Source organism: Lampris incognitus, chromosome 6, assembly GCF_029633865.1.
Source record: "Lampris incognitus isolate fLamInc1 chromosome 6, fLamInc1.hap2, whole genome shotgun sequence".
NCBI lineage: Eukaryota > Metazoa > Chordata > Actinopteri > Lampriformes > Lampridae > Lampris > Lampris incognitus.
The window spans coordinates 50,673,451-50,684,436 of NC_079216.1; the positions used below are offsets into that span (position 1 = coordinate 50,673,451).

The 10,986-nt window shown below is 43.0% G+C and overlaps 1 protein-coding gene across 1 annotated transcript in view; it reads left to right on the plus strand.

Annotated features, from left to right (window-relative positions):
• Positions 1–4,308: 4,308 nt before the first annotated feature.
• Positions 4,309–10,986, plus strand: part of ntrk3a (neurotrophic tyrosine kinase, receptor, type 3a) — a 374,839-nt gene continuing 368,161 nt past the window's right edge. The window contains exon 1 of the mRNA XM_056282433.1: positions 4,309–4,568. Coding sequence (XP_056138408.1) covers positions 4,309–4,568 — 260 coding nt within the window. The remainder of the gene's footprint in view (positions 4,569–10,986) is intronic.

Consider the following 10,986-nt stretch of genomic DNA (forward strand, 5'->3'; position numbering starts at 1 on the left):
CAGGCTCTCTAATCACCTTCAACAAGCAAGCATCCTGAACTGGCGGTGATGTCCCTCATGAGTGAGCCCTGTCCGGTCCAGGACGGCTCAAGCACAGTAGGACGGCTCAAGCACAGTAGCCCGGCTGTGCGTGGCGGCTTGTGCCTCCCCAGGGAGCAGGAAAAGCTAACGCACAGCCCATTCCTTCTCTAGATACCCATACACCAACATTGTGCTCTCGAAGAGGCCCAGGAACACCACAGGGTCGTCGGCAGTTGTCATCTTCAGGAGGGTGATCAGGGGCTGATGAGAGGGTGAAATGGCCAGACCACCCCCACAGGCAGCCAATGGGGGGTGCAGCAGCTCCATCAGGAGAGCCCGATCTTTGGCCTGCTGAATGGTCATTTCCTGCAGGGTTCGCATCTACTGTTGCTGCATGCGGGCTTGGCTCTCCTGAAGATCAGCGAGCCGGTCGAGGGCTCGCCCTAGTGGAGACTCTGTTGGCTGTTGCTGACTTCCTTCCATTCACCTGTACAGGCCACCATTGTGACAAGCCTTTTGTAATGAGATGGTTGAGATGAAAGGAAGACACGGTTTTAGGCACAACACGGGCTTTATTTTAATGCAATGTCTCTGTATACACACTTCATACAGGCTGGTACACACACACACACTCTCTCTCTCTCTCTCTCTTTAGAGCTGTGTTTCACTCCTCTTTTTCTCACACTGGTTTATGTCCGCATGTGTTCTCATCCATGTCAGTCCAAGACCCAGCTTCACTGCGGTATATAAAGCATAGAGCGACAATTAAGCCACCTGAGGCTGATCACTGATCAGCTTCCCTACTAAGCATTTGCTCTCCCGTGACCTACGCCCCCCTCTCTCTGCCTCCAGCCGACGCTAAACCACATCCTACTACCACATAATGCAAAACATATATAAAATAGATTAATACATGCCCCCCAATACAGCCCCCCCCCACACACACACACACATAATTTGAAAACAAGAAGGAAAGGGATCTAGATGGGGTTTACATCAGAGCAGTGAGCAGTTAAATTTGAAATGTTTATTTGATGTAAAGCAACACATACAAGGATTTACTGGTCATACTTGCATTAGGGTGGGACATCTTAATCTGCAAACTTTTCCTCATCTCTTTTCCTGTCTCTGCATTGCTGCATCTAAACACCAGATATACTGTATGTGTAAGTCTGGTCATGTATGTATGTGTTAGGTGTTTCCTGCGTACTCAAACTTCTTGGTTAGCTTACATGAGTTTTTAAAGAGAGGATTTCTCAGTGCTTTGTCGTGGGGCAAGGTTTGCATTCACCTTTGCATAAAAGACAGCCTTCAAAAACCATCCGCATCATGCCGAGAGAGAGAGAAAGGCAGAGAAAGGGGGATGGCGAAGGAAGTAAAGCCAGGATAAGATAATTATTTTTTTGTCTCTCAATTCGTGCCCAACTCCGTTAGGATATTACTTTCTTCCTGCCTTTTTTTTTTCCCTGACTTTTTTTTTTATATTACATCTCAAAGTCATAGAGACAGGGGTCATAGGGACAGGAAAGAATATCATTAAAAAAAAAAGAACCTAAGTCACGAAGCGATGGAGCGAGGGGTAGACAGACTGACTGGCAGGTGAGGGAGACAGGCAAGGGGGGGAAAACAGAGACAGACAGACAGACAGACAGGTAAAGTGAGAGGCAAATGGAGAACGAGAGATGGATGGGGAAAGTGAGAAACAGATGGAGAGATAAAAAGAGAGACGTAAAGGTGAGTGGATAAAGATGGGTGGACAGACACTGGGAGGGAGACAGAAAGAGACGTTACATAGATTACAGTAGATTCTCAAAAAAAAGAAAAAAAAGAGGTGGGAAAGTATTAAGGATCCCTGTCCGGATTTTGACTTTGTCCCTGAACATCAACCACTACTGATCTGCAAAAAGAAAAAAAGCATAGTATTGGATAGCTTCGAAATAGAAAGTGGAACATTTTGGTATGAATTTAATGCAAATAAAACAATTTCTGACACAGTTGTTTCTAAAAATCAATTCTGACCTCTTTTCGTGTAACTTACCTTGATTTTGACCAAACTGCCTCCAAAAATGTGATGGAGGTGGCACCCACCTCCTCTGAAGGATTCATATGGCATTTGCTGCTGCAGCTTATTTTCTGATGACAGCAAAACAAATGGCACAAAGTAAAATGCTCAGTGGGGCCGGATGAGAGGACTGGAGGAACACAGGTGAAAGGTGGGCCACACCATGCACACATGCTGCTGCTTTATTCCAATAAGCAGTGTGCGCATGGCGGACATCGATGTGGGAGAAATGGGACATTTTGCAAATAGAACCACAAAATGCATTTGGCTGAACTGACTATAACCCAAATGGAGATACAGTGTCTCAACTTTCTGTATTGGTGTGCATAATTCAAGAAAGTGGAGCTTAGCACAGGTAAACAAGGCTTTATCCTGTTTTGCTTTGTTTTTTATTTGATGTTCAGAATTATTTAAAATGCATTAGCGCATGTCACATCTTTACACATTTCCCTGAGGATAAACTCAGTGTAGAGAATATAAAGTAAGGAACAGCACCAGGGCTTGGTGTAATGAAGGCAGTCCAAGAAATAGAGCAGTTGCTCAGTAAGAAAAGCATAAAACAAAAACCAGATTACTTTGACAAAAGAGAGTTATAATTTGTCTTTTTTTTAAATCCTCTGTGTCGTGTTCCTATGTGTATTTTTCGTGTACCTTTGAATTTGGCTTTTATAATGAAACGACCCCATGTTTTTGTACATGTCAAGATATACACTACATCTATTCCATGACCAGTGCTGGGGAGTAATGGAATACATGTAACGGCGTTACGTATTTAGAATACAAAATATTAGTAACCGTATTCAAATACAGTTACAATTTAGATTCATGGTATTCAGCAAACGGTTACATTCTTGAACTTAATGGATTAATTAATTTTTTTTCTTTGGTGCCATTCTTATTTTAAGAGGATTGCGACACACAATGCAGTGAAAGTGATACCTAAATGTTAGTTCAACAGTAAATTCAGTAAAACAGTATGCTATATTTTCATTTTTGTCTAAGGTTTTTCATTCTAACAGCTATGGAAATAAAGTAAAGGACATGGAAAAGTTCTCTTCTTTCTTTCTTTTCTTTTTTTATCAGATAAGAAATCATACATCTTTTTTGTTTACATACTCTTCCAGCCTTTGTTGAGATATATTTAAGGTGACTCAAACACATTCAGCCTGTTGATACAATAGAAGAAACAGAATAGTCTACTCAAGTAAGTAGTATTGTGTGAATGCTACATATACTGTTACACAAAATGTAAGAACATATCAAAGTGATCCAACGTATTTAGAATACGTAACTCACAACGAGTAATCTAATGGAATACGTTACAAATTACATTTCATGACATGTATTCTGTAATCTGTAGCGGAATACATTTTAAAAGGAACCCTCCCAACACTGTCCATGACCAACAAGTGTGTGTGTGTGGGCTGATGAATGCCTGCTGGAGCCACCCCCTACTGACAATATATGAACTCCTACGTGTGTGTGTGTGTGTGTGTGGGGGGGGTACATGTTTAATTGCAAAAAGGAAACCCTATGCTTTCCCATACTAGTTACAGACATAAACCTCAAGTGATGGCTCACTTGTAGCTACTAAGAAGGCAATTCTGAAAGCTATGTGTGGCAGAGGTTTGTGGACCATTGAAATACAGGATGAAATGTGATTACATAATCAGGGAAGTTCAGCGCCACCCGCGTGTGCACCTGTGTCAGTTTTAACTCTGCCCAGTAGGTGGGACTTGGAGCTCGGAGAATGGACTCCTCTCTCTCTCTCGGCCTCTCCTCTGTTCCTCTCTCGATGCTTCGCATTCTCAGTCACACATTAGCCTTGCAGCTCGGAGCGTCAGCAGCAACAGCGCACTAAGAGAGCGAGAGAGAGAGAGAAAAGGGGGATGGAGGGATGACATGAAAAGATGAAGAGAGAAGGGGGAAGGAGACGGAATTACATGTACCAGTATACTTGAGTTATCTAACGGAATATTTTTGGATTTTACTTTTCTCCTTTGTCTTTCTTTTTCGTTTTGGGGTTTCAGAGACTAGAACCTCCGTTACTGCCAACCACCAAATCTTGACATACCCCCGCCTCGCGCGCACGAACGCACACACACGAACGCGCGCGCGCAGATAGGTGCGCGCAGCGCGCTCACATCACCGCGACTGGATTCAAGAAGCCGTGCGTCCATCCTCCAAACTCAGAGAGCAAGCTGGGAACTTGGACTCCATAAAGCATGGATATAGTTCCTATTGCTTCCGTCCCTCCGCCGCGGATATATTGTTGGTGGAGATTGCTGTTGCTTCTCAGTGTTGTCCAGAACTATTTGAGTTCGATGCTTGACTGTCCGCCTACGTGCACCTGCTCGCCCAGCGAGATTTACTGCAATAAATCCGACAACGAGAAAACCTTGCCGCTCTTCTCCTCCTTGAGCACCGGGATCAATGGGAATACTACGGGCAGCATCGAAGACCTTTTCCAAAACATCACCTCTATGTGAGTATCTTAAGCCTGCCAGTATCAAGTGGGCTCGACTGTCTGCCCATGCGGTTCAGTAGAATAATTATGAGAGATGACATTGTAAAACCGTGTCTAAATATCACTCTGAATTTCTATTGGTGACTTCCATGTACCCAAAAATACACACGAGGACTCCAACTCTGGGAAACGTCTTGGCCTGAAGGCTGCATCCTTCGTAGCCCGGCTGCACATACGTGTTGCTATAAAAAAAATGCTGTTCAAACGAACCTGACAATCTTTAGTATGTTGTCTCAATATAAACAAGCCCATAGACAGTACAGGAAGCAGGACCATCACGTATATGACAACTTAACATATATATCTCTTGGTCAAACAATTATTTCCTGTTGTTGGGATGGCCATTGGGAGAAAATTGTCATCATAAAAAATGGTCACGTCTTAGATTCCCATGAGCCCCCAAAATGCAAAAACCCGCTCCACACACACACTTGGACGACAGACAGTCCTGTCCGAGGACATGTCCTGCTGCCTGTAATAGCGCTGCCTCGGGTGATACAGAGACACTTCAGGTTATTACAAGTCTTTCGGGTTGTCAGTCAGCATCATTTCTATCAAACAGCTGACGAGTTTTGTCCCGATGGATGCCGCCAGACCCCGGATGGGAACACAAGAGCCGAAAAAAAGGGGTCGTCTGAGAAGTAAAACCTGTGTAAAATCGGAGACCCCCCCCCCCCCGGTAACGAGCCCCTAACTCACGTGTTGAATGGCCGGTGCGTGTGGACGCGCGCGTCGACACGAAACCCTGCGTCAGCTGACTTGTTGTTTTATTATTATTATTATAAGACTTTCAACATGAAGAACTTGTGTCAAAGCTGCCCGAAACTGTCGTCACAAGCCAAGAAATCCGTTTAATTTCTTCCAAAAGAAACAAAACAAAAAGGAAAAGCAAAACCGGAGTCTCGCTTCCAAAAATGAGATGCAGATCATTTCAAAGTCACGCGAATTGCACGTGACGTAAGCTGTTAATGAGCAACCCGCGATGCAGCACGGGGACCAAGTCAACAGGTAGGCTGTCTGCCGACACGCGGCGCTCACCGACAGCAGTTTGTCGCCATTATCCAGAAGCCGGGCTAGTCAATAAGGCTTATCGTCTCCTCTCCAATGTCCACAAAAACACATTTGGTAGGTTTTGGGAAATGTAATGATTTGTTTCTCCGTTTGAACTGTTTCACTTTTTGTGTTTCGGAAGAACAGAACGTCCATGTGACTGTTTTGCTGTGATTAAACAAAATTAGCATTCAAGCGTGCTGGTATACAATGGCGGAATCAGTATGACTCAGTTGTTCAAGTGGCCTTGGAAAGGCACCTGGCTGCCCCTATAGCCTGCCAGGCCATGTCTGCTACAAGCACTTCTGCATGTTGTGTTCTCAGCCAACCTGTTGTTTCTCTCTCTCACCCCCTACACACGCACACAGCTTCCTCAAGCTCAGACATGTATACATACTCATTCATTCACACACTCAGACCCTCTCTCGCTCTCTCTGTCAAGATTTTAATTTCAGTTTTCAGTTTCAGTATGCTTTATTGGCGTAAATGTCAGATGAACAATATTGCCGAAGCATCGAAATTGGAGGAAAATTGCAATTCATTAGGTGGGTAAAGTAAACCGATAAAAGAGAACAAGAGAATGGCAGAAAACAGTGAACGTGTGTGTTTGTTCACAAGTGTCTGTTTTTTGTGTACGTGTGTGCGTGCATCATAGGTCTACTGTATATAGAAGTAATTAATGTTTGCTTAGGATCAATAAAGAAACTATGAACAACAACAATATTAACACAAAATCGTAAGAATCAAGTGTCAAATGTAAAAAATACGCCAAGTAGAGAAGTAAATGAAGAGGCAGAGTGTGAGGCGTGAGCACACTAATTACAGCTGTTATGCTGCTGCTGTGCTGCTTGTCTGTCAGACTGGGACATGCACTGACATATGTATCTTGCTACTTCTGTGTTGCTGGCACTATTTTCTCCAAGTAGATGTTGCATTTGAGTCTAGTCAGAGAGTGTATCAAAATCTTGGGAGTTTTCATTTAATTTTTGTAAAGAGCTTTGTTCTGATGTCTTTATATGTGCTACATTGAAGCGGTCTCGATGCATGCTCAGTAATCCAGGTAAGAAAATCAAAGAAGGGTGAATCAGTTCATCTGGATGTGTTTATTGACAGATACGTTTCATCACTCAACTAAGTGACCTCTTCAGTCTAAACTGACTGCAGGTATCCCCACCCCTTCTAAACAATACAGCACAATACAGTTGCCCAACGACCGAAACTAACCACCAGTTTTATATGCAAATATGAAACTAGTTGTTGGTTGGCATTGAAGTTTGTTTAGAGTTTTTGTTATAGATGTCCAACAGTTAATGCAGATTTCTTTTTCTTTAGCTATTATTTGGCTGGGCCGTGTTGTGTGAGGTCTGTCCTGATGTCGTGCTGTTGGCTGAGCTGAGTCTCAGGACCAGCTGGCTGAGGGGACTCCTCTCTTGGTTCTCCTCTTGGTAATGGAGAGCTTTGTAATGGTGGAGTTGGGGTCACTTGCTTTTAGGTGTTTGAGAATTTTATTGCTCTTTTTGTATCCTAATTAAAGGGGGAAATTAGCGTAATTCAGCTTGGCATCCATTGTTGGGGGTGTTCCTGTGGACTCTTGAGAATGCTCTTGCAAATCTTAGTGTGCAGGGTTTCGATTTGATGTTCCGATTTGATGTTTGTCCCATTTTTCAAAGTCTTTATTTACAAGAGGACCCCACACTTCGCTACCATACAGTAAAATTGGTTTAATTGTAGATTTGAATTTTTTGAACCATATTCTAACAGATATATTTATGTTTGAAGACTTTTTTTATAGTATAGAAAACCCTTCTTCCCTTGCCTCTGAGATCATTAATGGCCAGATTGAAATTTCCCGTAGAGGTAATTTTTAGTCCCAAATATGTGTAGCTGTGTTTGTGTTTTATGTTAGTAGAGCCAAGTAAGAGCCTATTTAGGTTTCCCTGACACCTGGGTCATTTCTGGAAGACCATAATTCTAGTCCTTTCCAGATTAACTGTGAGGGCCCAAGTCTGACAGAAGTTTTGCAGATGACCCAGTTGCTGTTGTAAAGCCTCTTTAGATGGAACTAGGGATATTAGATCACCTGCAAAAAGCACACATGTCATTTCTGTGTCAGTGATGGCGAGACAAGGAATATTTGGTCTTCCTAATGATTTTGCAATTCATCAGTATAAATGTTAAACAGGGTGGGGCTGAGACTGCAGCCTTGTTTCACCCCTCTACTTTGGGGGAAAAAATCTGTTTCCATATTGCCAACTTTCACAGTACATTTATTATTCGTATACATTGTTTTAACTATCATAGACCCCCCCCCTTTTCAATTAATTTCAGGAACAGACCATTATGCCAAATTGAGTCAAATGTTTTTTTGAAATCTACAAAACAAGAGAGAATTTTGTTCTTGTTTTGGCCGACATGTTTATTAATGAGTTTGTGGAGGGTATAGATATGGTCTCTAGTTCGATGTTGTGGTGTAAATCCAGTCTGACTCCTGCTAAGGACATTATGTTCACTGAGGAAGTCTTGCAGTCGGCTGCTTAGGATGCTGCAGATTAACTTCCCCAGGTTGCTGCTGACACGTATGCCTCATTAATTGTTTGGGTCAAATTTATTTCCATTTTTAAAGATTGGTGTGATAATTCCTTTGCTCCAGATGTCAGAGGAGTGTCCAATGTTCAGAATGAGGTTGAATAATTTTAATGTAGCAATGTTGAACTTATGGTTCCTAAACATAGGCATTTCATTTAAAATACCATCAGGACCACTGGCCTTCCTTGGCTGTAAGGCTTGGATCTTAGCCAGTAGCTCCTCTTCAGTAATTTGATAGTCTAAAGGGTTCTGATTGTCTTTAATGATTGATTCTAGATCCCAGAAGTTGAATCAGTTCATCTGGACACAATGTTTATTGGAAGAAAGGCTTCATCACTCATCTAAGTGACATTTTAATTGATTGGGTGATTGATTCTAGAATTTGTAGCTTGTTGAGGAGATCATTTTGGGCCGAATTCAGTGTCTCTGCCTGTCTCTTTCTGCCTTTCTGTCTCTCTTGCTCTCTCTCTCTCTCTCTCTCTCTCTCTCTCTGTTCTCTTCAGAACACCTTAATCCCAGCAACCTCAGATCCCTGTATTTACTCAGGAATAATATGTCAGGTGAAATTCCTATTATTCAAGGCAGGGTTGATTCAGTCATTGCTGCTTTGACAGAGAGAACACATGCTGAGATGTCGGGAAAGAAGGCCAAAAGCAGTTTGAGTTTATTAGACTGTCACGAGATGACCAGATTTGTCCTGCAGAAGAGATGATATTAAATTTCCCATTTGAAGGCCCAACTTAAGTTTAAACACAGAAACATAACTCTGTACAGTTCAATTTGTGTTATGGGATTTACATTTTATGTTCGAGTCTGACAGCTGCTTGGTATTCGAGGCAGGACATCCTGAGAGTGTGACGCTGCAGTTTAATTCATACAGCAAGCCTGCTTGTGCTCAAAGGGTATTGGTGGCTGCATGGGGGCGAGGTATACCTATACCTCATCCAACAGTATCTCAAGACTAAGATGTAAGCAAGGAGTGTATGAATTTATACCCATCCCCAACTCGTTTTGGAAAGTGAATCCAATCAAACTAATTTAATTTTCTGTAATTTACAGAAGGCTCAAGGCAGATGTGAGTGCTAGTTATTGCTTAAACATAACTTAAGGGTTGCCCTTTTTACCGTGCACGTTTGCAACACATAATAAAGACTTGTTTTTAAAAAAAATAATCATGAAGTCTTGTATCTGATGCCCCTACACCTAACACACCAAAGGTCTGTATTGTTTTTAAAGCCCCCCCCCAAAAAAACTATAAAAAAAAAAAGTAAAATAAAAAAATAACAGTCACCTCAAAGCCTAGATGGTGAAGATAGCTTTCTCACTATACTGCAGTTAAACGTTATCGACGGTGTGGCTAAAGCTGCAACTATGAATGTCGACTCGTACCTCTTTCAGTTACTTTTGGTATATTTGTCCTCTTTCCTTTTGTTCTTACATTTCTCTTAGATCCATAATGAATGTACAGCCACCAAACATAATTCAGCAGCTGTAATGGATTACATGTAATCGGTTACTGTTTCTGAAGCTGCTTATGTGCTTCGTCGTCACCACTGGTTCTTAGACATTGTGGCCGGGGTGGACTTCTGTTTTCAGAGGCCTCTCTCTCTCATCCCACTCACCAAGCAGTATGGCCCATATGATGAGTTGTTTATCAGTGGCACATTTTAACCTATGTTAACAACTGGCCCACGTGATAATAACCTCTCGGGTGAGCTATAGGAAGTTCCAACATCGCCCGGTTGTTATGGGGACAGTGCAAAAAGAGCCGGTTGGTTGCGGGTGGCCGTGCATGCCACATTCCTCCCGGTCTCGTCTCTGCCTTGTCAGGAGACACACGACACGAAAATAAGCCGCAATCGTCCCCCTGCCCTTTAACCCCGCCGCATCTCTTTTGCCTCTCACCACTTGCCCTCCCTCGGAATTTTTGAGCCCTTTCATGCGACACATCCGCACATCCCAGTGCATTAGGATCTCGACGATTTGAGAATAAAGGGAATAAAAAGAAAAAACGGTGACAGATAGGCGTCTGCAGGAACTGTCAAAAGAGTGGTTATCGACCGCTCGTCGTGGAAGAAGAAATGGGTTATCCACTTTCTCTTTACTGCGTGAGCGAGAGGGGGGGAGGGTGGGGGAGGAGAGAAGATATTGTAGATGAGATAGACGCTGATTTTTTTTTCTTTTTGTTGCTCTTTTTTTTAATTATTGATTACTTACACAGAGAAGAAGTAAAAAACATCCCTGCAGTACTGTGACATCAAGTGAGCCGGGGTACCGTTCTCGCTCCTCCAGAGTAGGTTGGCACCAACATCGTGTAATTTTCACACATTTGTTGGACGTCTGCAGAGGAGGCAGTGGCTGATCGTGAAGGTAAACAGTAACTCTTGTAAAGGTTTCTAGCCTCAATGCTATCGTTTCATTTTAATGAGTGGATGCAGCGATGGGCAAGTTTAGTGTTTTGGACCGTATCGGAAGATAGAGGGATGAAGGGATGGGGGAGGGCGTGCATCAGGCTCTGGAGTGTAAAAATTAACAAGGAAGGGCAAGAAATCTGGCATGGAGAAAGAGTGAGTCCAGACACACGAAGACGAGAGGGAGGGAGTGAAAGATGGAGAGACTGTTTTTTGTTTTTCGTGTGTGTGTGTGTGCAGCACGGTGGTTAGCGCGGTCGCCACACAGGAAGAAGGTCCTGGGTTCGAGCCCCGGGGTAGTCCAACCTTGGGGGTCGTCTCTGTGTGGA